The 27,852-nt window shown below is 40.8% G+C and overlaps 2 protein-coding genes across 2 annotated transcripts; one reads left to right on the top strand and one right to left on the bottom strand.

Moving 5' to 3' along the window:
- Positions 1 to 433: 433 nt before the first annotated feature.
- Positions 434 to 11,820, bottom strand: NUP62CL (nucleoporin 62 C-terminal like). The gene is made up of 12 exons (XM_060249973.1): positions 11,152 to 11,820; positions 10,373 to 10,767; positions 8,892 to 8,990; positions 7,344 to 7,475; positions 7,035 to 7,136; positions 6,361 to 6,463; positions 6,076 to 6,220; positions 4,622 to 4,671; positions 3,610 to 3,744; positions 2,756 to 2,867; positions 1,732 to 1,798; positions 434 to 654 (listed from the first exon to the last, which is right to left on the bottom strand). Exons 1-12 carry the CDS (start codon positions 11,445 to 11,447, stop codon positions 563 to 565), a joined length of 1,728 nt encoding a protein of 575 aa, XP_060105956.1. The 5' UTR covers positions 11,448 to 11,820; the 3' UTR covers positions 434 to 562.
- On the top strand, positions 11,548 to 27,056 carry DNAAF6 (dynein axonemal assembly factor 6). The gene is made up of 6 exons (XM_060249974.1): positions 11,548 to 11,819; positions 12,099 to 12,168; positions 14,355 to 14,460; positions 25,535 to 25,631; positions 25,910 to 25,995; positions 26,467 to 27,056. Exons 1-6 carry the CDS (start codon positions 11,733 to 11,735, stop codon positions 26,594 to 26,596), a joined length of 576 nt encoding a protein of 191 aa, XP_060105957.1. The 5' UTR covers positions 11,548 to 11,732; the 3' UTR covers positions 26,597 to 27,056.
- Positions 27,057 to 27,852: the final 796 nt, after the last annotated feature.

Below are 27,852 nucleotides of genomic sequence, written 5' to 3'. Positions count from 1 at the left end.
ATAGTGGAGGAAGCAGTTCAGCTTCTACAATGAACAGCACATCTTTGGTAAGATACAAAACTGCATCATAAATTAATCTATCTTATACAGGCAGGGCTATCAAGCTCTATCAAGCTCAGTTTTGCCTCCTTTGGCACCCAGGCAAAGCAAAATCTCTCCCAGCACCTGCTACCTGAGACCCTTAGCCAGAGATCCCAGGGACTGAATACATGAAACTACCTTAAGACTGAATCAAACCACTGGTCTATCAAGGTCAGTATTGTCTACACTGCTTAGCAGTGTCTCCCCAAGTTTTCACATCACCTACCAACCTGACCTTTTTAACTGGAGATGCTGGGAACTGAACCTGGGACCCACAATGCCACTGGCCCATAACTCCCCACCCCCCAGTATACCGCTTCTTAAGACTGGACACTAAGGAAGGAGTTCTAAATTTAAGAAAAAGACCTTTATTATACCTAACAAAAGAAGTCATCACAATTCAAGCACATATATCACTTGTTCAACATTGCTTTCTGATGTATGTTTTGAAGAATGCCACTGGAATGCCATGCGATCAGCTTCAGTCAAATGTAATACGAAAACTGCGTTCTTGTTCTTTGCGCCGGCTCTCACAAACCTTGGTCACTTCCTCAACCTTCCTCTGCAGCAGGGCTGAATGCAGAACACAAAGGCTAGAATCAATGCAGGGCTTGCATACAGTATACACTGAAGTACAGCCCTCAAGAGCAAAGGCCTGAAGGAAAAAGTCTTCACAGGAAGCAAAACAGATATGTCTGTTCTTGCAACCCAACTGATGGCCAAAGTAGACATGGTACTTTTAGGTGAAATCAGATCCAAGCTCTCCAGACTTGACTTGCTTACCCCAGAAGCACACAGCAGGTGCCTGGGACTCATTTTAGAACACTGTAGGAATTCCAATTCTCAGCTCAGGTCCATGGCATCAGGGGAGGATGGGCTTCTGTCCCTACCCCCACACCATTTTCGCAAGCAGAAATAGCCCCAGTGGGGCACATAGGTCCATTTTGGCATTGTACATGCAGTATTCGGTACACAAGCCAAATAATAACCTGGAAGAGGGTCTTTTGGCTTTAGAAAACAACACAGGGAAATGCAGAAGGCCCCCTCCCCCCGCCATGGTCCTGGGCTGAACTGAGCTCCTGCAGGCCTTTAATAAGGACTTTCTTTCAGCTCCTACGTTGTCATAGGAAAAGCAAGTTGACTTATTTAAGAAATCATGTCTGGTTTGGCCCTAAACCTTAGAGGTCCCTTTTAATGTCACATGAGGGAACTGAGCTATACAGCACTTGGGAGCAGATAGCCTGTCTGAAAGCTAAAAAAACAGCCCCCTCTGTGGCCAACACCATTTAAAACTAGCTGGATAAAGGCTGCACTGAACACTCAAAGCTGATCAGGAAGCCTAACCAATTGCTAACAATGAAGTGTTAATTCAGTGAGCCACATGTCATAGGCCCCAAACACCCAATGTACTTCAACAGTTTTTGCTTTATGAGCTCATATCTAAATTATATTTTCCTGTCTGATGTCCAAGAACTGGCAATAAGAAGACTGCAATAAATTGCTAGCCTTGCATAAATTCCTGCTCAGCCCTGAAATGATTTCAACTATTTGTTCTCTCTCATTGTAGCCTGTTTCACAAAGTTATGGTTAAAAACCAAAAATAAATTTTCTATACAGAGTTTTCTAGAAGCTATAAACAATGCAAGATACCTGAATTCTGATCAATCCATTGGAGAGAGTCCATATGTGCATTGAGGATTTTGCATATCTGTTGAAGCTATGGTGTGGGGGGGGGGGGGAGGAGGGAGAAGAGAGAGAGAGAAAAGAGGCATCACACCTAGCCAGGATCTTTTGACATCCTGCATAGCTCAAACCAACAACAGCCTATTTAGCAGTTTCATTGCCCACCTATGGATAGATTCAGACTGTATCTTACACAGAACCTTGGGGAACCAGGTAATAGGAGCAGCCTTTGCAGTGACAGCAGATCTTTCCCTAATCTTAGGAGAAAGCTGAGAAAGGCTGAGCAAATGCTTCACTGGGCTGGGTTGTTCAGCAGGCAACACAGGATTACAAGGCAAGCAACTGCATGACAGAAACATGGTATGAATAAAACATCAGGAAGGCACAGATGAGTCCTTTGCAAGGCCCACGTTGCTTAGGGCAAACAAAGCAGGAATGAATACAATGTGAGAATCATCAAGCCTGGACTGTGAAGCCAGCAGAGTGCAGAAGACACACCTTAATTTTAACACACAAACAACAGCTTTGTCAAATCTCCAGACAACTGGAATTCCACACAGTTAATGGTGACAGGCTTTTGGCAGGAGACAGAGAGTACTGCAGTCTCTTGAATCCAAACCAGCCCTTCCTCAAGCCATGCTATTGTCAGTCCAAAGGAAACAGTGAAGCTGCATGGGGGGGGGGGGGTGTCCCCTGCACTTGAATAAACTATAATAGAAAGTTGTAGTTTCAAAGCTTGTGCCTGCGCATGCACACACCAAACTCCTGCCTATAAAATTAGTGTTATTTGCACCATAACCCACCCCACCCACAAGATCTGGAATTCCTAATTTAATATCTCCCTCTGTTCAAATTACAACTAAAAATACATTCCTAAGAGTATGGCTCATTGTGCAGACCCAATCAGGATTCTGAGCAGACCTGCTTAAGATGGCAAGGGGAGTCATCTCCAGTAGCCTCACATGCAGAATTTACCACTGTTTGTACTTACTGGGTCACTAGTGTCAGCAGGGCCCCCAGAGGTATTCAAGTGCTCAATGATGTCCTTCAGATCTTGTGCCATGCGCTTCAGCTGAGCATCGATATTCTCTGCCAGTTTATAACTACAGAATAGGACAAAAGTGTACAATTAATTGTAAAATACCTGCTCATTCTCAATCCTAACATTAAAAGAGTCAATTGTAGAGGCTGTTAATTGATCAAGAGTATTTTAATGGGTGACCATGTAAACATCTTCAGGCCTCTCAGAAGCGTTGCTAGCCCTGCCTGAATTTTAAGGTATACATTGATGTGTACAACCTGTACTAGCTTCAATTACAAACATGAAAAGTGGTTGAAAATATCCTTGCAATGTTTGCATGGATACTAAGCAGCTCACTAAACAGCTCTGATATCAAGAGTTAAACAAGAGGACTTTTAAAGTCAATATAAAGGCACCTCTACAAAATGTCAGGCTCCTATCAACATTCAAAAAAACCTGTATGAACATATATGAAGATTCACTGTACAGCCAGATCACCACCTTATTTAGCTTGAGATTGTCCACTGTGACTGGCAGCAGTTTCAAACAAAGAAGGGTCTTTTGCAACACTTACTGAAGGTGCAGGGAATTGAACTCATGTAACTTCTGCATAGAAATACACCAACTGAGCATGACCCCCTCCCTGAATGATTTGAAGGAGAAGCCTTGTTAATTGAAATTCCAGAAGAGCACAATATATGCTCTCTCAGGGTAATTGCCAGAATACATTTCCCAACCTGAGTCTTATTGTGTGGCCATTTTTTTTATTTCAAGAATTCAGTCTATTGCTCCCTTTCACCGATCTGAATCAGGCATTAGCTTACGTCTTCTCCCGCTCCTCATCCGCATGCTGCAAGTAAATGGTCCCACTCTGTTCCTTCACAGATTCTTCAAGGGGGATTAACAAATCTTCCAGCTCTTTTTGCTGGGACAAAATAAAGTCTAGTTCTTGGTCCAACCTGTAAAAGAAGAGAAAATGCTGCCTTGCCTGGAAAGCCTGGCAAAACACTGACATACCCACATCGCCACCTACCAGTCAGAAAGACCTGGTAGCCAGTGGGGACAGGGAGAGGATTTTTGCAGAAGGCTGCCTAGGACTGCTTGGCAATCTGCTTCAGGAAAAAGCCCAGAAAGTGTCTAATACCATAACCCATCCCACAGGAGAGATGGCGGAGGGAGGGCAAGGTGAGGGGACCTATAAAACACACACGCTTTTGCATTCTGATCCAGTTGTACCTAAAGAGAACTCCAGAGCAGAAACTGGCATTTCTCTAGTTGATGTTGGAATCAAACATAACATGCTTGACTGAAATTTTTATTTTATTTTTCTCTTTCCTCCTCTCACACACAACACAAGCTGCCAAGGGCTGTGTAGATCAAAAGCAGCACTTGAATGGAATTTGGCTCCATCAGAACACAAAGCAGCTGACTCTTGCTCCCCTTAGTGATTTCAATGACAGAGGCTGGCTTTTAACAAAGCAGTGAGACACAAACTGCACCAACTGGCCAAGATTGGCCTGCTCATTACGTCACTGTCAGGACAGCTGCTACAGTTTAGGAATACATTTTCATCCAGAGAGCTCTGGAATCACATCCTATCAGTTCCATGTTAACTCCTGCTAAATATAGGAACCTGTACTTTTTGAATATAACAGGAAGAAAACCACTCTAGAAGGGCCAGTCTAGTGAAAGCAACTTTCTTATGGATAGCCCACTCTTATACACTACTAAGAAGCTACACAAAAAAGTGGAAAAGGGATAGGCTGGCCAAGATCTCAACCACCATCTAGCACATGCCTACGATAAGCATTTTAAAGCACCCTCTGCATGCCTCACCTCTTCTGATCCAACTTCACTTTCTCCACTTCTCTGTGCAAAGATGTGATCTGCAAAACAGACACAGGATTCACAGATCCCAAGTTGATATAAACTTCTCAAATGCAGAATGAGACCACCAAAGAGAAAAGTTATTCTGGCAGTGGTAGCATTTGCTTTAGTGCCAGAGGGATTAAATAAGGTTAGTTAAAGAAAACATCAACAGAGGAGGCTAACACAGTGTGTTGGTTGTGTTGCTATAAGCAAACAGAAAGAGTCACAGAAAACAGCCAAACATAAAACACCCAAGCATAATGTGTTGTAATAATGAATGCAGCTTAAATTCAGTATACTAACAATGCAAATTTTCTGTATTTAATTGTATTAAGAATCAAGAATAAAAATCTTAAGTGTCTCCATGCCAGTATTCATAGCATACCAAACAAGCCATAATTGCCTCTGTATTAACAAAATGATTAAAATGTAATGTACAATTCAAGCTTTAACATGGAATATATAACAGCTTTGTAAATGAAGTCTTTTAAAAAGCTTTTGTGAAATGGTCTTCTGAAGCTGGCAGGTATCATTAGACAATATGGAATTACACTTGGATTGCTCTTAAAGAGACAAGACAAAGTTGGAGTGCATTTCACAAAGACGCATACAGATGTGCAGCATCCCTTAAGACAGGTTATAAGGCAGAAAGTGGCTGATGACTACAGTTGGTGTTTGTCTATGTCTCTTAGTACAGCAGTTCTCAATATAAGGACATGTAACCATTCCAAACTTACTCCTTAAACAGACTGAGAACGCTAATTATGGCTTGTTAGGTATGCTATGAATAGTTAGTGGCATGAGACATTTTATCTAAGACACTTTATACAATTAAATAAAATTTGCATTGTTAATATACTGAATTTAAGCTGTATGCATTATTACATCGGCCATCGAAATAGAGGGGCACCAAAGAAGAGGTACAAGGACTCCTTGAAGAAATCCCTTAGCACCTGTCACATCAACCATCACCAGTGGTCTGACCTAGCCTCAGATCGCAAAGCATGGAGGCACACCATCCACCAGGCTGTCTCTTCCTTTGAGAACACACGCATAGCTGGTCTTGAGGACAAAAGGAGATTGAGGAAGAATCGCACTGCTACAGGACCAACCCTAAATCAGACTTTTCCCTGCAGCCGCTGTGGCCGGACCTGCCTGTCCCACATTGGTCTTGTCAGCCACCAGCGAGCCTGCAGCAAACGTGGACTATTGCACCCTTCTTAAATCTTCGTTCGCGAAGCCAAGCCGAGAGAGAGAGAGAGAGATTATTACATCACAGTACACTTGGGCATTCTATGTTTGGTTGGGTTGCTGTCATGAGTTTCCAACAGCACATGCTTAAATTTGCTTTTTGTTAAGGTGAACTTCAGCAATTCCACAAGACCTAGTGAAAGAGCTGGGTGAACAAGATGGCTTCTTACCTTCTCTCCATTCTCAATCAGGGTCCTGTCCCAGGCATTGACCTGGGTGGCCTGCTGAAGGAAATGTTTTTCCTGATCCTCCAGTTCCAGGCTCCACTTGTTAATCAAGCTCTCCAGTTGGGCATATGTCATCACTGGAGGAGCTCTACAAAGAAGGTGGAAGGAACACACTTAGGAGGGAAATCCAAGGCAACTCACAACTGAACCCAAATAAGAAAATGTTCTAAGCTCCACTCCAAAAATCCATGGTGTGCCTGCCATATGAAAAACACACTGTGAACTTACGTGACTGTTGTGGTGGCAACGGCAGCTGTGGATGCCACAGGAGCAGTTGTGGATGGTGGCTTCAGATTTAATGTGAATCCAGCACTGGGGACAGATGTTGTACCTAGAGCAAAAGTTCTTTGAAATCAAGTTGCAGCAGAAATGAGCAAGATAGGCAGCCAAAGATCTAGGAACTGATCCCAGAGAGGGCCACCTCTAATTTTAAGCTTAACTATGACTGAAGAGGAAGTTATTCGGGGGAGGGGGGGCTTTAAAGGCTTCATCATTATGAACAGACCTGAACCTCACTCTCTCACATTCAATCATAACACAGTATACTTATAATGTTTGATATTACTGTCTGCCCAAGGACCGCTCCCTCTTTTAATTTTTTTTTAAACACAAAGGAGGAAAATAACTCTCCATTCTCTTATTCAGGTCATCCATTAGGGTGGGTGGGTGGAAAATCAACCAACCCTAGATCATAAAGTTAACACATACACAGCACTGCATGAGGAGAAGTTCCCTAGACTGGAACCCTGCACAGTTCCCATTACTGAGCATACAAGGGCAAACAGCAGCTTTACAGTACCTAAAACAGAGCAGTCTATTTAACTAGTTTTGTTAAGCATAAGAGACTAGCAGGGGTCCTGTGTTCCATGTTCATCAATCCTACTTCATTTTGTGATACCTACTGGCTGTTGTAATGACTGCTGCTGCTGTCGTTGTCGTCCCAGAGACTTTAGTGCCAAATCCCACAGTCCCAGCAGTGGCTGTCCCAGCTGAAGAAGCACCAACTGCAAAAAGAAGTGACAAAGCCTTCTGAGTCAAGTGGCTTTTCCTCCTCCTGCTTAACTGCCTCAAAGTTGGAGGGTTTTTTGGGGTTATTTTACAAGCCAGATATTTCTGAGGTCAAGGCAGTCTAAGCCTTCAGCCATCCTCTCAACCCTAGCAGCCAGCAGAACATTAAGGGACTCTTCCCACTAGATAAAACCCCCACTTACGCGAGAGACTGTTAACAGCTGAGGGAGCTGGGGCTGAGGAGTTTGCTATGGATGCAAAGAGTGTTGGTCCACATAGCCCAAGAAGGGAAGGTGTCGTGGTGGTGGAAGCTGTTGTCGAGGTTGCAGCTGTACCTGTGGGGATATTTTGGGACTCAGATTCCACTCCCAAGTAAACCGGGCATGCATGCATTTCACTTTAAGGCAATACAGATGCTTTAACTCTGTGTACTTCCATACTACTATTTTGAGGTAATATGCATGTTTATAGGCTCTTTTAATTGAAACACAGTTCTACTGATAAGCCAAACAATGCACAAAATCCTCATAGCAGCTCCTTCTGAAGGCTAATAATTATTTCTGCCACTACTTCAGCTGCAATATACTATGACCTGTACACAGTATAGAAGTAACAGTTTTTACAGAAAAACTCAGAAATGCACAGAACAGGTGCAGGAAGAGGCCAAAGACAGACAAAGCAATTGTAATGGAACAAGGGAAGAATATGTATTGACAAAAATGCAAAAATAAACAAAAAAGAACAAAAACAAAAAAGCAGAAGCCACAAAAGTTTGGGAAAGGACTTTCCAGAAGAAATGGTGACAAGACTGAAGGGGTAAATTAAAAACAGGCAGGAACTAAGCACAGGAAAAAGGTGCAAAAAGCACAGAATAAAGAACTGAACATGGGCAAAATGAGCAAGGAACAATGACTTAAAACAAGGACCAGAATAGGGATGGCCAAACTGCAGTTTGGGAGCCACATGTGGCTGTTTCATGCATATTGTGTGGCTCCTGGAGATCAAGGAGGAACTTAATGTAGGCTTACTCTCAAGTAAGCATGCTTGGCATAAAAACCTCAGTCAGCCTTTGAGTCCTGACCCATAAGTAGGCAACTATTTCCGCCATGTGTGAAGCAGGGGAAATAGGCAGGCTTGCAAGCTCTTCTCCACCACAGAGGTAGTCCAGAGACCTAGAGCAGGCAGCTGCTGGAAGAAGGGTTGAAATTAAAGAGGGCAGAGCAGGGTTTCCCCTTTAGTTTTATAGCTCTTATAGGAGCTGTATTTAGTAACTTTGGTGTCAAGGAAAAGAGACGAGTAATGATGCAAATGGTGACCAGTGATTTATATGTTACATGCGTGTTTCCTTCTCCCACTGGTGCCAAAAATAATTCCCTGACCTATCCCTATGCCGGTTTTATGAGGATTGTTGTTCCCAGCTTTTGTTTTTTAAAAAGCCTCTTTCTAACATGGTTGTGTTGTAAAGTGTACTTTATCAGTCTGTGCAAATAAAGTATTAAGTTTTAATAAAGACAGGTAATATTTGTTCATGTCTTGCATCTTTCACACATCTGACTTTTATTCTATGTGACTTACATTAAACAAGTTTGGCCACCCCTGCCAGAAGCTTGAAGTTGATGTAGACAAGTATAGCAAGTAAAGAGAAAAAGAAGCTTATTCAAAGGTTTTTAAAGCAATTTCAGAGATAAGAGTAATGGCAACCACATGGACAATCTCTCCGCCACCAATACACTTCTCTCTTCAAACCCTACCTCCAAGTTTGGTTCCAAATGATAAGGTGGGACCCTGGTTCAGTGTTCCTGTGGAGGCAGGGGTGACTGCTGAAGCACCGAGTAATCCAAACCCTGAACCTGAAACAAAAAGAATGTTAAAGAAAAGGTGTTTGATTATGAAACATTTAGGATCATAACTTCCATCCACACACACTGGTGTGGTTTTATAGGATGTGTGTGTGTAGAGGCTCAGGAGCCACACGTGGCTCTTTCACAGATATTGTGTGGCTCTTGAAGCCCCCACCACCCCATCATTCATGCTGGTGAAGGCATTTGTCTCTTTAAATCACTTCTCCAAGCCAAGCCAGCCAGTAGCTTGGAGAATGCTTTTAAAGTTGCTTTCTTTCCACCTCTCCCTCCATCATCTGTTTGCCTGCCTGCCTGCCTGCCTTCCATGTCTTGTGGCTCTCAAACATCAGATGTTCATGTTCAAGCATCTGATGTTTCTTCTATGCGGCTCTTATCTTAAGTAAGTTTGGTCACCCCTGGTGTAGAGGAACTCTGCATGACAGCATTTGACAACTTATACATATATTAAACAAACAAAACACACAGGCCACATCTTGCTCCGATGCTGCCTCCCAGAATTGGTATTCAAAGGACTACTGTCTCTGGATGTGGAAGTTCCCTTTAGTTATCAAAACTAGTAACCATGGATGGATTTACCTATTTTCAAGCCATCTTCAACAGTGGCCATCACTATTGTGAGGCAATGCACCCTAGTTTCACCAAGGGTTAATTCAAATAGGGGGCCTGCTTCAGCTTGCAGGTGTTTGCAATTAGCCTATCTGTATCTCTTTCAAGGTTTGATATCAAAGTGCAGTAATTGCTTGTGAAAAGGTCTGCACTCAGTTCAGAAACCAGATGGGAGGAGAAGTCAAGAGGAAATAGCATCATATCTTGCAGGGCTCAAGCAAATGAGTGCTTTGACTGGACCTTGAAGACTGCCTGATGTCAGGGAACAGAAAACTATAATTGGGCCTTAGATAAAAGTGACATAATGCTGGGACAAATACATAAGCTTTTAGCCTGGAGTCTGCTATTTGAATGATGCACCAATTATTACCAGGCACTAAAGTACTAGAAAGTAAGTTAGCTTTTATTGTGTTTTTGTTAATTATTTTAGAGGCTGTGCTGCCTAGCAATATTCTCAGTTTTGTCTGTTCAATAAACCTATATGTATTTTTAAGGGTTCTGGCCTTTTTGTGAGCATTTCTGGGACCCATGAGTTTGAGTATGCTCACTAGGCTGTAAGGCAGTGGCTCAGAGAAAAGCAGGTTTAGGTTTTTTGATAACCATGTCCATGGGTAGAGAATTCCATAAACTAATTAGCTGTTGGGTAAACAATATATGTACATACACACAGTTACACTTTAGCTTACACCTAAAACAAAACCATAAATAGTTATTGCTCTCAAACCACCACTGAAAGAGTTTCCATACCAGGAATGGTCTCTTACCTGCGGGTTGTGTTCCAAGGCTAAAAGCTGTAGCAGGTTGTGATGCAGCTGCTGTGATTGTAGCAGTGCTGACTGTGACTGGGGCAACTCCAAAGTTCAACCCTGTGGATGCTGTTTGCTGTGCTGAGTTCCCAACTGAACCAAGGCTGAAGTTCGGGGTCCCAGATGCGGCTGCTGCTCCACTGCCAAAGCTGAAACCTCCAGTTGTGCCAGGCTGTGCAGCAGCAGTGGTGGAGCCAAACACAAAGCCTGAAGGAGCTGCCGGCTGGCTAGCTGGTACACTAGTTGTTACAGTGCCACCCAATCCACTGCTATTGCCCAGTGCAAAGCCTCCTGTAATACCAGCAGGTTGTCCAGTTCCAGTGCTGCCCAGGTTCAGCTTGGGTGCATTCCCCCTAAATAAAGGGCAAGAACAAGAGACTTTTATTAAAGTGTGGGGGGGGGGACACAAGTCCTCCAATGCTCAGGAATTCACTTTACTGCTTCTTTAACTACCCCATCCAGGTAGGCTACAGATGATTCCTCCCTTCCCACCTCCCACCCCCCTCTGTTGCTTTCTACTTGGGGGCTTCCTCAGCCACTGGCACAACCCATAGGCTGCCCGGAGGCTAGGCTCGACTCTGAGGTGCATGAGCGACTGGGACGCTCAGAGGCTGCCAGGACCATCGATCTGACATTCAAGCATCAGGACTCGTCCTTGCCAAGCATTCCCTCAGTGTTCGACAATTCACAAAACGAAAGCGAAAGCAGGCGCAAGCGACTTTTGGCGCCCTTCTCACCCGAGCCCGAAGACGCTGCCTGCTGCCGGAGTTGCAGGAGTGGCCGCACCGAAGCTGAAACCGGAGCTCTGCGTCGAGGTGGTAGGCGTGGCGAAGGAGAAGAGGGGCGGCGGCTGAGTGCTGGCGGGTGCCGCGGCCGGCGTCCCGAAGGTGAAGCCACCCCCGGAGTTGGCCGATGAGGCGGCAGAGGAGGTGAAGGAGAAGCCTGTAGGGGCGGTGGCGGCCGTTGTCTTCGGCGTCCCGAAGCTGAAACCCCCACCAGACGGGCCGGAGCTGCCAAAGCTGAATTGGCTCATGGCACCGGACTCTGCTAGCAGAAAACGATTAAAAAATGTCTCCCCTCAGACCTAACGCAGCTTCGTTTTCAACCGCTGCGCACTCCGATGATGCATTACGCGCGCCGGAAGTGTCAAAAGGGGGAGTCGTAACCCTCTGGCTCCAGAAGCCGCGGCACCGCCTTCTCAAAGGCGATTGGACGTGGAGCCCCGCTGTGTTGCCGTGGCAACACTGAGGACGCAGCTGGAGAAAGCGGAGCTGAGGGAAGGACTGCGCGCCTTGAATGCGAGTTGAAGACGATAGCCATGGAGACTTCGCAGCCGTCCTTGCTCGCCCTGGCAGAGCTCCTCTCCGGCCCCCGCAGTGAGGAGGACGACGACGAGCTGGGGCAGGTGAGGGGGGCGGGCAGTCCCTCAGTGGGACACCCCGGAGGGAGGTGGAAAGGCCGAGGAGTGCCCGAGGCCGACTGACCAGAGTGGGGGTTAGGGTTCTCGCCTTGCCCGGGACCGCCTGCAAGCAACGGGGGTCGTTTGGAAATAGCTCCAGAGCCCCGCAACGACGGTTGTTGCGCTTGTGGTGCGACCGAGAGTGCGATATCGCCCCCTGATCCGAGGACGAAGGGTTTCGCGGAGGGCACGATCCCTGGCGAACGGCAGGCGCTTCTTTTGCAGGTCCCGACTTCGGCTGCGAGCAGACTAGGGCCGGGGCACATTGAGGCTCCGAAGACCGCGAAGCCCTCAGGTAAGACGGCCTTTAGGCATCTCCGCGACCAACGAGGTGGAGGAGTGGTGGGAGAAGACTCCGAAGAAGGCAGGATGTGGCGCCAGGGCATAGTGGGCTTTATGCGGTAAAGGAGCCAGTTGTGCAGCCTTCCCAGGATGGGCACAGAGATGCATCAGCACCATTTGCAGCAAGAGCCCACCTGCCAGGAGAGCTGATCAAATCCTCTTTTGCACATTGCAGGGAAGAACAGGAAACTGCAGCTTTCACTGGTATGTCTAACTAGTATATAAAGCCATTTTTGTATAGGAAGCAGTGATTTGATTGAAGATGCCTCACAGAGAAACAGCTTCAGTTGGATAGAATAGCAGGTCTCATGAATCAGAGTTGGAAGGAACCTCCAGGGTCACCTAGCCCAACCCCCCGCACAATGCAAGAAATTCACAAATATCTCCGCCCCAACACACCCTCAGTGGCAAAACACACATACACATATACACAAAAACCCTCCAGGATGCCTGGCCAAACTGTCCTCAAGACAAATTCCTTCCTGACCCTAAAGTGCATGATAAACTTTCCCCTTTGAAATAACCAGAGTTCTGTTTGCAGTAATGGAGATGAGTGTCAGTCCTCAGTGGATGTTCCTCCCTCCCTCTCTCTGAGTCTCCCCAATGTCCTTCCAACTGCCCTTCTGCTGCCTCCATGGCTTCTATGTTCCTGTGTTTCCTCTGCTCTGCCCAAGATATGAACATATGTTGGATCAGGCCAATGGCCCATTCAGTCCAACACTCTGCAAGTCCATAGGAATCATCTGCAAGCCGTTCCCCCCCCCCCCGCCGCCGCCCTGGTTTCCTGAGAAACTAGGAATGAACAGGCATGAATGGCACCCTTGCTCCCTCCTGATTGGGAAGGGGATTTGTGCCCATTTTGTGCATATCCCCACCTAGCACGTTGTGGACTGCAAACTGCCACTTGATCAGCATTGGCAGGGGCTGCTGTCTTCTGCTTGCCCAGCAGTTCTCCAAAATCTTAGTCTGACATTCTAACCATTATACCACAGTGGAAATTGTCTAGAGCACAGAGCATTTGTTCCAGAAGCTGAGAAGTAACAAAGAGAGGAGGAAAAGAACACAGAGGGAGAGACAAGGTCAAGCAGAGATGTTAAACAAATGCTGGGTATTAAACATGTTTAAAGGCAAAGAGGAGACCCATGGCCAAAGCCTATCTAATGTGGCATGTTAATATTTCCTGCTATTGTTTCTTTCTTCAAAGCAGGATTTGTGACAGAAGCTCTGTAAAACACTTATTGTAAAACAGAAATGCTAAATTATATTCTTAGCTCAATCAGTTATCATATTCCTTTAAGCAAATCTTTGCATATCTTACATTGCCTACATTCATCCCACTGTTTTCTAATGCAAAGTAGCAGTTTTCTGAATGTGTGACATTAGGTACCAAATCATTACTTTTAATTTTTTCATGAATGTCCACAATCATTTTTGTTTTTTTATATTTATTTACTAGCTTTTAAAGTCTGTGTTCACCTGAGGAGTCTTAAGGCAACTTACAGCATCAAAACTATAATTAGGTAAAACAAATATTAAATATTAAATGCTAACATTAAAATAGTAAACTATTAAAATCTGTGGCTGGCACTATACCACTAATAAAACCAGTCCAAACATGTGGATTATCTCCCAGAGGCCAACCTAAAGCAGAAACTAAAAGTCCAGCAGGGCATGGGTGTCATCTGAGAGTGCATTCCACAGGGTAGGGGCCACAACTGAGAAGGCCCTTACTCTGGTGACAGCTAACCAAGCTATCCTGGGACCTGGCACCTGCAAGAGGCCCCTAGACTATGACCAAAGGGAGCAAGGGGCAAGTTGTAATGGGGGAGATGTAGGAATAAGTGTCCCAGATCATAAAGAGCTTTAAAGGTTAACATCAGCACCTTGAATTGGATTCAGACACTAATTGAATGGAAAGGGGAAATTCACCATAAATCAATATGCGCAGTTTGAAAACAGATACTTTTTGGTTTGTGAACTCAGCTGTTTAGAACTCCTCAAAGGTCCTATTGTATTATCACTTGTTTGTGGACCATTTCCTTGTTAAAACCTGCAGTAACTGCCTGGTGGCAGTCACAGATCAAGTAACTGTGCTTGGCAACAGCGAATCAACTAGGTTGTTTGTCTGCCTCATTTTAGCCATCACTCATGTGAAATCTGGGAACAGCAAAGAGATCTGGAGTGCAGAAGAGGTGCCGGAGGGATCAGAGTATGATGATTCATGGGACTCCAGAGAGCAACCTGAGTAAGTGCATTGAAGCCATATAGCCCCCAAGGGGAGCCCTTTCCATGTAACTTTCCCAAAATGCTTTTCTTCCTTTTCCAGACAACTGACTGAAGCCCATGCTGTGAATTTGCTCATTATCATCAGACAGTGTATGTATTAACTTTGCCTGAGTTGGATCAATGGTCGTTTCGTAAGGCTTTGATATGCCAAGTTGGATCAATAGTCATTATTTCATAAGGTTTTGATATGCCAAGGCATACATGATGTCTTGGCAAACATCAGACTTACCCAAAGGAAAATAGATGGCAGAAAAGGTAACACTAGGGCAGTTAAGAGTCAGACTTGGCACCTACAAAGAGTCTGGGGTTTAATTCTGTAACAGGCAGTTACCGTATCTGTAGACAAAAGTTATGCTTTCTACACTGCACTTCTGAGGAATAATTCATTTTGTGCTCAGTTCTGATTGGTGAATTTTGCTAAGCATATTAACATCCTCAAAGTACATTTTTCAGTCATGTTTTCTCATTTTTAAAAAAATCAGAAACAGAACATGCAGTTCTTGAATTTGTTACATTCTGAATTAGACAAATTGATTTGGAAGTGGAGAAAAATCAATGGTTGCCAAATAGAAAATAATTGAAATTGTTTAAGGAAAAGAAAAGCTCTGCTATGACCCATCTTCTGAAAGGTCTTATAAATGGAAAGGAACGCAGCTAGCAGTGGATTGCCAGAGAATTGCTTGGCAGCCTGCTTGCAAGAAGCAGCCTCAGATTTGATCTAGAATCCATTTATTTGTCTTTTTGATGGCCCAAGGTATTCATAAAGCTCTTCCAACATCAACATCAAATTAATCCACTTTCTTTCTGTCCGCTTTCTTCATTGTCCAACCTTCACATCCATAACATAGTAATGGGAAATACTATACTATGACTTATTTTGATCTTGGTAGCTAGCAATACATCCTTACACCTAATCAGGGCTGTTTGTTTTTTTTTTTTTAAGAAAAAGCCAACATGAACTCATTTGCATATTAGGCCAGAGCTCCTGATGCCAAGCCAGCCGGAACTGTGTTCCTGTGCATTCCTGCTCAAAAAAAGCCCTGCACCTAATGATCTTGTCTATCTCCTTCATGGCTGTCCTTCCCAGTCTCAAATCGCCTACTAATTTTCTGGTTGCAGTCTCCCTTGGGTTGATGATGGAGCCAAGGAATAGAAAATCTTTTCAGTTAAAACAATTTTATTTATTTATTTATTTATTTATTTATTTATTTATTTATTTATTTATTTATTTATTTTATTCCGTAACTTATATCCCGCCCTTCCCACAAGTGGCTCAGGGCGGCTTACAACAAATAATAAAACAATAAAATTGGAACAAATTAATACATTTAAATTCAAACATTTAAAACCTAAAAACCTTAAAATTTTACATTTTACATTAAAACTGTGCAGTATAATCACAAAAATCTAAGATCTAGAAAGCTACATTTGTCTAGTCAGGCGTAGGCTAACCGGAAGAGGGTCGTCTTACAGGCCCTGCGGAACTGAGTAAGATCCCGCAGGGCCCTCACCTCTTCCGGTAGCTGGTTCCACCACATAGGGGCCGTTGTGGAAAAGGCCCTGTCCCTAGTTATTTTGAGGCGCACTTATCTATTTAGTAACATATGGTAACAATATCTATTTCTTACATCATTAATAACTTCTTTTTATCCCATATATTACTTTCTAACCACCCCTCCCCCCGTTACTTGACCCCCGCCAGTGTTATTTACTTGAAATACTAATATTTAAAGGTACCCTTAACTAATAAAAACAAAGATTAATATTCTTCTTCCTTTTAAGACTTAATCATTATCAAAAATTGTCCAATGTCCTTTTATTTTTCCCTCTTTTTCTACATATCTTCTAAACTTTTTCCACTCCATCTTAAAAACTTCTAAGATAGTCTCTTAAAATTCTTGTTAATTTGTCCATTTCACTCCATGTCATAACTTTTACAATCCAATCCCATTTTTCTGGTATTTTTTTCTTGCTTCCACAACTGCACATACAATGTCCTAGCAGCTGAAAACAAGTTCCAAATTATAGTTCTATCTTCTTTTGGAAATTTTTCCATTTGTAATCCCAACAGGAAAGTCTCTGCAACTTTCTTAAATTCGTATCCCAAGATCCTAGAAATTTCTTGTTGAATCATCTGCCAGTACTTTTTTGCTCTTTCACAAGTCCACCACATATGGTAGAAAGAACCTTCATGTTTTTTACATTTCCAACATCTATCTGGCATCTTATTGTTCATCTTTGCTAACTTTTTAAAACTCATATACCATCTATACATCATTTTAAAACAGTTCTCTTTAAAAGCTTTATAGAATTCTTCCACAAATATTCCCAAATTTCCATCTATATTTATTTACATTAATTGCCCACTTAATCATTTGAGATTTCACTACTTCATCTTCCGTAGACCATTTTAAGAGTAATTTATATAATTTTGAAATTAATTTTTCATTGTCTCCAAGCAGAACTTTTTCCATTTCTGTTTGCTCTTTTCTTATTCCTTCAGTTTTACTATCATTTTCCACCAAGCTCTTTATTTGTTGCATTTGGAACCAATCATAATTATTATTCAGCTCTTCAGCAGTTTTCAATTCTATTTTTCCACTTTGTATTTTTAATAGTTGATTATATGACAACCACTTTTCTTCACCCATCTCAGCTGTTATTTTTATTACTTCTGCTGGCACTATCCATAACGGTTTTCTCTCATCTCCATATTTCTTATATTTCATCCATGTATTTAGCAAATTATTTCTTATATAATGGTGAGAGAAAAAAACATCCACCTTTTTCTTCCCATAGTACATATAAGCATGCCAGCCAAATTTATTTCCATGACCTGACTAAGAGTTTTTTGTTTAACAGCATCACCCATTCTTTTATCCACACTAAACAAACTGCTTCATGATACAGTTTTAAATCTGGTAATTGGAATCCTCCTCTCTCTTTTGCATCTGTTAAAATTTTCATTTTGATCCTTGGTTTCTTCCCAGCCCACACAAACTCTGAAATTTTCCTTTGCCATTTATTAAATTGTTTACTGTCTTTCACAATCAGAATAGTTTGAAACAAATACATTATTCTTGGCAGAATATTCATCTTAATTGCAGCTATTCTAACAAGCAATGACAAATTAAGTTTATTCCGTTTTATCATATCTTCATCCATTTTACGCCATAGCTTCTCATAATTGTTTTTAAACAAATCAGTATTCTTCATTGTTATCTCCACACCCAAATATTTTACCTTAGAGGTAACTTCACAACCCGTTAGCTTCTGCAGTTGCTTTTGTTTGCTTACTTGCATATTTTTACATAGAAGTTTTGATTTTTCTTTATTAATATAAAGTCTCGCCAGTTCTCCATATTCTTGTATTTTAACTAGCAACAAAGGTGTTACTTGTATGGGATTTTCATTTATAACATTATATCATCTGCAAATGCCCTATATGTATAAGTAAATCCTTTTACTTTTAATCCTTCTATTTCTTTGTCTTCTTGGATTTGCATCAGTAAGATTTCAAGAGTCATTATAAACAACAGTGGGGAAAGCGGACAGCCTTTTCTTGTACCTTTGCTAATTATCATATCTTCTGTAAGATCTGCATTTATACATAGCCTTGCACATTGTTCAGTGTATATATTGCTTTTATCATCCTTATAAAGTTTTCCCCCAACTCCTTTTTCTCCATTACAGCAAACATAAAGTTCCAGTTTAAATTATCAAATGCTTTCTCTGCATCCGCAAAGAATAATGCAACTTCCTTTTCTGGATGCCTTTCATAATATTCCACGATATTTACAACAGTTCTAATATTGTCTCTTATTTGCCTTTTGGGAAGAAACCCCGCTTGATCCTCCTTTATAAAATTTATCAAATGATGTTTAAGCCGTTCTGCCAATATTCTTGTATATATTTTATAATCATTTAATAGTGAAATCGGTCTATAATTTTTTACATTCGTGACATCTCTATCTTCTTTTGGAATCAACGAAATAACAGCTTCCTTCCATGTATTTGGTATTTTCCCTTTTATTCTTATAATGTTCATCAATTTCTGAAGTTTCGGTATTAATTCCTCTTTGAAGATTTTATAAAATTTAGCTGTATATCCATGTGGCCCAGGTGCCTCTCCATTTTTCATTGCATTAATCGCTGCTTCAATTTCTGTTTTTTCAATTGGATAATTCAAAACTTTTTTCGTATTTTCTGTTAATGGTGCTATTTTAATATTTTGTAAATACATTTCCATTTTTTCTTTATTTTAATACCCTTAAATAATTTAGCATAGTACTTAAAGAATTCTCTTTTTATTCCTTCCTGATCTACCAACTCTCTTCCATCAACCACAATTTTATTAATAATTTTACTTTCTCTCTTTTTTTTCAGTTGTCAGGCCAAATACTTTCCAGGTTTATTTGCTCCCTCAAAAGATTTCTGTTGTAATCTTTTCAGATTCCATTCCAGTTCTTTATTTAACAAATTCTCATTTGTGTTTGTAATATTGTAATCTCCCTCAAAATTTTCTTTTTCCCTGGTCTTTTTCTCAGTTCCCCTGCTTTTTTCCTTATTTCATTTTGAATGTCCAACATCTGTTTTTCTTTTGCCCTCTTGTCTTTATTATTCAATGTAATCAATGTTCCTCTCATTACTGCTTTATAAGTATCCCACACCGTCTGAAATCCTATATCTTTAACGTTTATTTGGAAGAAAACTTTAGTTTCATTTTCTAGAGATGTCACTATTTCTTTATTCTGTAGTAAATCTTCATTTAATCTCCATCTTCTCGACTTTTTAGACAATTTTGTAATCCACATTATTGGGTTATGATCAGCCCCTATTTTAGGTAAAATCTCTATTTTCTTTGTTATAAGGCCTAAATCTGGAAAAAGTATTATGTCTTGCTGAAAAAAAAGTATAGTCCCGTACTTCAGGGTTAAATTTTCTCCATATATCTTCCAGGTTTTCTTGTTTGACCAATTCAAAAAAAGACTTTGGCAATTTTCCTTCCTTATTATTTTTTTCCCAGACCTATCCAGTGTATTCTGGATTGTTCCATTAAAATCCCCCATTATCAAAACTTGATCGTATGTCACTTCATCATATTATTGTATAATGTCTTTTTAAAAAGCATCCTTTGCTCCATTTGGTGCATACAGTCCCAATAACAACGGTTTTTTGCATTTAATATTATTTCTACTGCTACAAATCTTCCATTTTTATCTTTAAACACTAATTTCAGCTCCAATTCTTGTTTAATATAAAAAAATCACTCCCTTTTTCTTCTGTTCAGCCAGTGAATGAAATTCTAGTCCCAATTGCTTATTCCATAAAAATTGATAATCCTTTTGTTTGATATGTACTTCTTGTAAACAAATTATAGTACAATTTTGCTTTTTAATACAATGAAACGTTGCCTTTCTTTTTTGTGGTGAACTTAGTCCATTTACATTCCAAGATAATAATTTGTAATCCATCATGGTGCAAATTCTTTATGTTCTTCACAAAAACTACACAGTTCCTGTGTATTTGTGTATTTGTAATTGTAATCCTTGTTCCTTGAAATTTAAAGCTCAAACCTTCAGGTATTATCCATCCATACCTCATTTCATTGTCCCGTAATTTTTCTGTCAGTTTCTTGTATGCTCTTCTGTCATTTATCACTTGTCTTGGCAACTCCTTCATAATTCTTACTCTGCTGCCCCCCACTATCAATGTCTTTTCAAAATTTTTATTCATGATCTCTCCCACCATTTCTTTTGTTATATATCTTATAACCACATCTCTTGGTAGATTATTTTTTTTGGCATAAAGTGAGTTCACTCTATACATATAGTCATACATATTTCTAGTCCCTTCAGGATCTTCCTCCAAAAATTCCGCAATTATTTTTATTATATATTCTTTCAAATCAGTTTCTTCACCCTCAGGTATTCCTCTCAGACGTATCTGGATCTCCATCAATTTGCAGTCATGAATTGCCACTTTTTCTTGTATTTTTAACAAGGTGGAATCATGTGCTTTCACTCTCCCTTCCAGCTCTTGCACTTTCTTTGATGTTACCACAGTCTCATTTCTGAGATCTTCTATATCTTTTTTTAGCTCTTCAATATCTTTTCTAATTTCTTTTTTGGAAGCAGTTATCATCTCCTTCATCCCTTTCATTATCCTGGCTTCCATTGCATCTAATTGGTCATGCATTTTCTTCAATGAAGCAGTCCTTGCACGGGTTTGCTTGTGGTCTGACATGTAAAAACACCGGAAATTTTGACCTCACCAAATTAAATTTCAACTATCAGGTTTAAAAGAGTGAAGCTTGCTTTCTTCAATAAGCCTAATTTCGCTGTCCTCAGAGCCTCCTGGGCTCAGATAATAATTTTTAAAGTTTTTATTTTCTCCAAAATGGCGGTCGTGACTTTCTGCCTCACTTTAATTCTTTTTTCTCTAGAGGCTTCTAAAATAGTTATTAACAATAATGTCCAATAGCATTTACCTTATAAACGTCACCTCTGTCGGCTCCCCGATTTTTAATGTCCTGAACACTTCAAAAATTTTATTTAAACTTTAGCTTCCTTGCAATGGCCGCCGATGTTTTTCTATGATATTATAGTCCTAGAGTAGGCTGGCTGCTTCGATGATTTCCCTTTTCCATCCAATGCTTCCTGCTTTACTTGCCACCAAATCCCGTTTTCGCTGGTAGAGAGATCTCACGATACTTGACGTATTTCCTGTGTCAACTGTGGGAGCTGCAATTCTATGACAATGGGGCTTTTTCTCAAAAACCACAAGTATTTATTTATTTTATTTATTTCATTCGATTTATATCCCGCCTACCCCACCGAAGCGGGCTCAATAAATTCCTTTCCACTTTTTAGCACTGTCCTTTAAATTTGCAAAGTCCAAATTTTGCCCCTTCCCCCCTTCTTCTTCCAAGCTTTCTAGATTACAATTTCCCACCTTCATTTTATTTTGTTTAACTTTAATTAGTCCCGGAATGAAAGATAGCGATCTGTACCTTTTCTGTAGTTATCCAGATCAACACCGGTCTTGTGCAGCTTTAGATGTTTAGTAGTATCAAAGAAGATTAGGATCTTGTCAAGCTTATGTCAAATAAATGACTCTGGAAACTTCTGCAGATGATGAAAATGTAACTCGTCTCATTTCCAGAGACCCCTCAAAGGAGGGCCCCCCCCCCCCCCAGGACTCCCTTTTAACCAAGGTAAATCTTCTCAAAGTTTCCTGTGCATATCTTGGACTGATCTGACTGAGAAAAGTAGGCAGTAGGCATTAGATTGCCTTCCACTACCCTGAACAGAAGTTCCAGCTTCTCCCCTTCTGAAAAGCAGTTCAGCTCGGCATTTTCCAACCCCGGAAGTCCAGGAATAGAAAATCTTTTAACAATTTCAGTTTCTTCATCATCAACCTTAAATTTGTATAATTCCTCAGTAGTCATTACTTTTGTTCTCTTAATGTTCAGATGTTATCTTGTTGTGGCACTTTCTACTTTAACCTTCATCAGTAGTCCTCTGGTCTTTGCTATTTTCTTTCAGTAATATGATGTCATCTGCATCTCAGATTTTCACTTCCCCTTCATCTAAATTTAATTTAGTTTTTTAATTATACATTTTGCATACAGATTGAAGAGATATGGAGATAAAATGCACCCTTATCTGATATCTTTGTTAATTGGAAACCATTCTGTTTCTTTAGTGTGTCCTAAGAGTAGCCTCTTGTCCAGAGTATAGGTTGCACATCAAAACAATCAGGTGGTGTGGCACACCTAATTTTTTTAAACCAACCATAGTTTTTCACGATCCATGTAGTCAAAAGCTTTGCTGTTATCTATGGAACACAATTGTCTTCTGAAATTCTCTTGTATGCTCCACTAATGAACATTAATTCGCAACATGATTCAGCTTGAACAGTGGGCTCTTCTTGGTCCATATAAGGTAGCAGTCTTTGTTATGAGATTTTGAACATCATTTTGTTTGTGTGAAGATAGTTGCTGCAGTTTTGAACATCTCCTTTTTTTGGAATTGGGATGTATACTGAGCATTTCCAGTCTGTATGCCATTGTTTTTCCGTATCTGTTGGCATATTCTTGATAAGATTTTGATGGACTCCTTTTCTGTGACTTGGAATAGCTCTGTTGACATCCCGTCTTCTCCTGGTGATTTGTTTTTCCCAATTGCTTTGAGTGCAGCTTTCACTTCACTTTCTAAAACTGCAGGTTCTTCTTTTAAAAAAATCTTCTTTGAAGGACTCTGTCATCTCTTCTTTGTAGTTCTTTAGTGTATCGTTCCCATCTTTTTAAATTTTGTTCTGTTCAGTTAATGTATTTCCATGTTGATCTTTCAGCAAGCCAGTTTGATGTAGTGGTTAAGTGCACAAACTCTAATCTGGGAGAACCAGGTTTGATTCTCCACTCCCCCACATGCACCTCCTGAGTGACCTTGAGTCAGTCACTGTTCTCTCAGAGCTGTTCTGGAAAGAACTCTCTCAGCCCCGCCTACCTATAAATCCAATCTCCTCCTACTCCTCTTCTTCTTCCTCCCCCTCCCCAGTGCTTTAAATTTCCTTTTGACTTCTTGGATCTTGTGGATCAGATCTCTTGTTCTTCCTTTTTATTATTGTCTTATTTCTTTACGTTGGTTATTGTAATAGTTCTCTTGTTTTTGCATGCTGGAATGTGTTTAGAGTTCTCATACTATTTCTATCACATTTTATTTTTTCTTTTCATTTGTCTTTAGCAGTTTTAAGAGTTTCATTAGTCCATTTATCAAGGCTCTCCCATTTCTTTTGGCTACAGGAACAGTCTTTGTACATTTGTCCTTGATAATATCTCTGGTTTAAGTCCATAGTTCTTCTGGTTCCCATTCACTTGAACTTAGTAATGCAAATCATTTGTTTACATTGTCTTTACATTCTTCCAGGGTGTTCTTTAGATTATATTTTGGAACTGTGAATGTTTTGGTGTTCTTCAGCTTTATTCAAATTTTCAATATTAACAATTCATGATGGGTGGTTTGGACCTCCCAGACCTGGCTACATATTACAAAGCATCAAGTTTGGCAAGTACAATTACACAACTTACAGGGAAATCCAGCTTGACTTGGAAATCAATTGAAGAATCCATTTCAAAACCTTTATCATCACTAGAATTATTTTGGACAATATCCAAATTTATACCCATCACTGTACAACATGATGAATTTTTACTAGCCTCATTGAATATCTGGGATAGGAAAAGAAAAGTTTTGGTACCAGATCACTCTCAAATGAACAACTTTCCCTAACCAACCCCGGTTTAACCTGGGACAAGAACACTGCAAACAAGCATAACACACATTATAGGTGTGTGAACATTAAAGGGAAAGTTATTAATAAAATACAGTTAAGAAAAAGATTGGGAGGAAAAAATGCCATGGTATAGATTTTTACAGATACAGCATATATTATATATGGAAACATTTTTAAACCTCAGTAAAATGCCTTTAATACAATTTGAATTACTATTAAAATCAGAACAAGAGATATGAAGGGCCTTATATCGCATATCTATAAAATGCTTATTTCCTCATCAAGTTCTGGTATGCGACATTAGCAAATCATTTGGCAAATGGAATGCAAGAACAGGATTCAGGAAATTGACTGACCAACTATTTATAGTTCTCCAAATATAACTTCTAAGATTTGCAGCATTCAGTTTAACTCATACAAAGTCTTGCATAGATGGTATTTTTCACCTTACAGATTATATTGCATACAACCTAAAGTCAGCTAAAACTGTTGGTGTTTTGGTGATTACTTACATTGTTGGTGGCACTGCCCATATATTAAAAACTTCTGGCAGCAAATTCTATCACATATTCATATCATCACAGGGTTTAATATCCCAGCCTTACCAGAAACTGTTCTTTTATCCATCCTTTAATGGTAACAGATCAAAAATGATTTTAATCTCAAACCTGTTGGCTATAGCTAGAACTGTAATCGCCTTAAAATGGAGAGATAAATCACCTCCATCTTTGCAAATGTGGCAAAATAAATTATAGGAGCATTTTCCTATATAGCAAAATCTTGAGTAACTCCTTAATGCCCAATCTGGAACAATACCAAGAAAAATTCCAAGTGGTCTGGTTTCCTGTTGTAGAATACTTATTTAATCAGGACATAGTTCCAAAAAAACCATTCTGTTGAGACCTTGTTTTCCTGAATTGTTTTTCTAAAGAATTGTGCAAAATTTTATTTGTAAGTATACAGAGGTGTAAAGTCTTTATGAGTACAGATTTTGTTTTCTCTTGAAGAAATAGCAATGGAAAAGTGTTTGTATTTCTCATATAAAATAATAAAAGTATATATTTTTTAAAAAACTAATTCATTATCTGAACCACAGTTAGCTCCTGGTCTTTTTTTAACAGGGAGAATAGAGCTTCTCGATCTTCTGCTCATGATTATATAATCTATTTAATTTCTGTATTGGTTAACTGGTGATGTCCAAATACATAATTCTGTTCAGTTGCCTCAAACATATTTGCAATGAACAAGCTGTTGTCTTCACGAAACTCTGTGAGTCACTCTTCCACTTCATTCTGGGCTCCTAGCCCAAATTTTCTGACAATATTTTATTGTTCCCCACTTTTCCATTCCAGTCACCTATGATTATCAGCACATCTTGTCTAGGTGTGTGATCAGTTTCTTCCTGGATGCTTGCATGAAAGCTTTCCATTTCTTCCTCTTCAGCATCTGTATTAGGAGCATAAACTTGCATGACAGTTATGTTGATATTCTTTCTATGAAGTGATATTATTTAGTCAGAGATTTATATTATTTGGTCAAAGTTTGCATTATAGCCCCTGGTCACTTTGTGCCCCTGATCTCACTTCATTATTAGAGCAACTCTGCTTCTTCTGTTTTTGCTTTTTTCTTAGTAAAACACTTTGTAATTTCCTGGCTGAAAAGACGCTAATCCATTGCACTTTATTTCACTCACTCAGCTACCTGTCTGAAATCTAATTAATGTTGTCTTTTCTCAGATATGAAATTTTGTTCAAGCAGCAGGTGGGGACTGAGGACCTGTTCCTGGGGATGAACCGAAAGGACCCTTCCACAGCTTGCTGTGAGGACATGCTGGTAAGCTGGATCCTGCATCTCTTGGTTCTTCTTGGTTTCCAGTATCCTTGCCTGCCTTCTTCCTTACATTCTCCTGAAGAAGACTGCAAGATGTGAAAGAGCAGTTTGCACTGGTGACAGACTTCAAGTGTACTGGCTACTGTCTCTTCCCAAGCAGTGAACATGTAGTCTTATTTCATCCTGCTAAATAAATTCATAAAGGACTCTTGTCTACAGAGCAGCCAACTCACCCATTCAATCACCACCCCCTCCCCACAATGTCTTGTGTTTCATTTCAGATTAAAATCCAGCTGCCAGATACGAAGGCTTCAGACATCACTCTTGATATCAAAGAAAAAGTTCTTGATCTTCGGAGTCCCCAGAAGTATGTGGTGAGGGTTTGGGGAGGGGAGGGGCTGGTATATTTCCTCAAGCAATTTGCCCCATTTCCTTGTTTGTTCAGAAACTCCAGCAAGTGGAAAGGTTTTCCCACTTCAGTATTCCGTGGCCAATCTCAGATTTAAGTGAAAGTGTTTGTAGCCCTGATGTTTACATGTGAAAGCTGTAAAAACTAGAAGCAGCAGCTGCCCAAGAACTTTCTGTAGCAGTGGGCAATTTCTTATCTTGTGTTCCTCCCCATGCTTCTCAATCCTCCCTCCTTCCACCTTTTTTGTGTCTCACTGTTGCTCTTGCATTGCCCATGAAGATCACCACCTTTGTCTCCTACCACTCATGCTTCTTGTTGCATCATTGTGAACACTGAAGGGGCCTTTGGGCGGGGGGCTAGCCAAGCCTTGGCTATGTGCCTTTCTCAGGCTTCATTCAGAGTCTAACTTTCCAACTGCACATTTTCCAGGAAGCTCTTCTTGCACCTACCGCACCCTGTGGACCCCAATAGTGGAAAGGCCTGCTTCCTTCCTGAAAAGAGCACTCTGGAAGTCACCTTGCACATGAAGCGAGAATTTGATTTCATCAACTTTGCTTGAAGAGAATGGGCAAAATCTCCATAAAAGGGGTATTGATTGAGAGACTGTAAAAGCCTGATTGCCTTACTGAAGAATCTAAATCAAACAGGAAGGGAGAAATCTTTTCCCTTCCAATTCTGAATATGCTATTGCTGTGCACAGTGGATCATCCTGCCTTATTCTAGGAGACAAGCAGAAGTCTGGCTCCCTCTCCTGTGAACTGCCTGGCCTGTGGACTTCAAATCCTGCTGTGAGCTTGGCGTTATCTTTCACAGAGTATAGCGGCTTTCAGTGAGGCTTTATACTTGTATTTTCACTGGGAGGGGGCAGGTGGAAGCATGGCTTGTGCCACTAGGCAGGATGGGAGATCAGTTGGATGCAGTCCCCAGACCCGATCTGTGTAGTTGGAGAACAAGTGAGTTTTCATAGTTCTTATTATCTGGTGCCTATTTTATGGATAATTAAACTGTTTTTCACACTTGATGTGTCTGAGCAGGTATCCTTTTGAAAAGGTCTTTGCAAGAAAAGTGTTTTCTTACTTTTTGAAGTCTGCATTTTTCCCTCAGATCATCAAGTAAAGTTCATGACATTTTCCAGAGCAGGTGAAGAACTCCTTGTAAGAGTATCCCCAGATTAAGACCCTCCTGCTTTAGAAATCTGGAGGAGGGTTCCAATAAAGCAGGGAATGGCCCTTCTGTAGGAACAGGATAACAAAGAAAAAGAAAATTACTAAAATGGAAGCGAGAACATCTGTCAAGTGGGATGTGTAATTTCAGCCATAAGAAGCACTGCAAGCTGCTTTCACATGGTGCACTCAAAAGGCACCACAGTGAGGAAGACAGTCTGATATGGATGAAAGGAGGACCATGTTCAGGCAGCAGGAAAGGAAATAAAGGGTTGAGAATGGGCTCCCAAAGCCAAGACACTTCTGGCAGACATGATGCAAAGGGATTTCTGCAGGTCTTCATGGAAATCTGCTTGTGCTTTTAAAGATCCAAGAAAGCAGGCAAAGGGAGATGGAAACAGAGGCCCATGCTTGGTTCCCATCATTTCCTAAGCTGTATCAGCAAAGTGGACTCACTATTTGTTCATAATCTGGCCATGCAGATGCCCAGATGTTACTGGGGGCAAAAGAACAGACACCTCAACTTTAGTAATAATTATAGAAGAGTTTATACTTGAAAACTCACCAGGGGCAAGCCTCTTCATGGCCTCATAGTCAAGGTATTAAGAAACCCAGGTGCTCTGCAGCTGTCTTCTGCCACTTGCCAGCACTT

The sequence above is a fragment of the Heteronotia binoei genome, chromosome 11 (genome assembly GCF_032191835.1).
Source record: "Heteronotia binoei isolate CCM8104 ecotype False Entrance Well chromosome 11, APGP_CSIRO_Hbin_v1, whole genome shotgun sequence".
NCBI classification, from domain to species: Eukaryota; Metazoa; Chordata; class Lepidosauria; order Squamata; family Gekkonidae; genus Heteronotia; species Heteronotia binoei.
Note: the sequence above shows the minus strand (reverse complement) of the source record. Positions and strands in the feature narration are given on the sequence as shown.

Coding starts and splice junctions, on each gene's coding strand:
- NUP62CL (XM_060249973.1), bottom strand. CDS start 11,447: ATGAGCCAATTCAGCTTTGGCAGCTCCGGCCCGTCTGGTGGGGGTTTC. Junction 7,476..8,891: donor ATTTGGAACCAAACTTGGAG/GTAGGGTTTGAA, acceptor ATATCCCCACAG/GTACAGCTGCAACCTCGACA. Junction 6,464..7,034: donor AGCAGTCATTACAACAGCCA/GTAGGTATCACA, acceptor CTTTTGCTCTAG/GTACAACATCTGTCCCCAGT.
- DNAAF6 (XM_060249974.1), top strand. CDS start 11,733: ATGGAGACTTCGCAGCCGTCCTTGCTCGCCCTGGCAGAGCTCCTCTCC. Junction 11,820..12,098: donor ACGACGACGAGCTGGGGCAG/GTGAGGGGGGCG, acceptor CTTCTTTTGCAG/GTCCCGACTTCGGCTGCGAG. Junction 12,169..14,354: donor GAAGACCGCGAAGCCCTCAG/GTAAGACGGCCT, acceptor GCCTCATTTTAG/CCATCACTCATGTGAAATCT.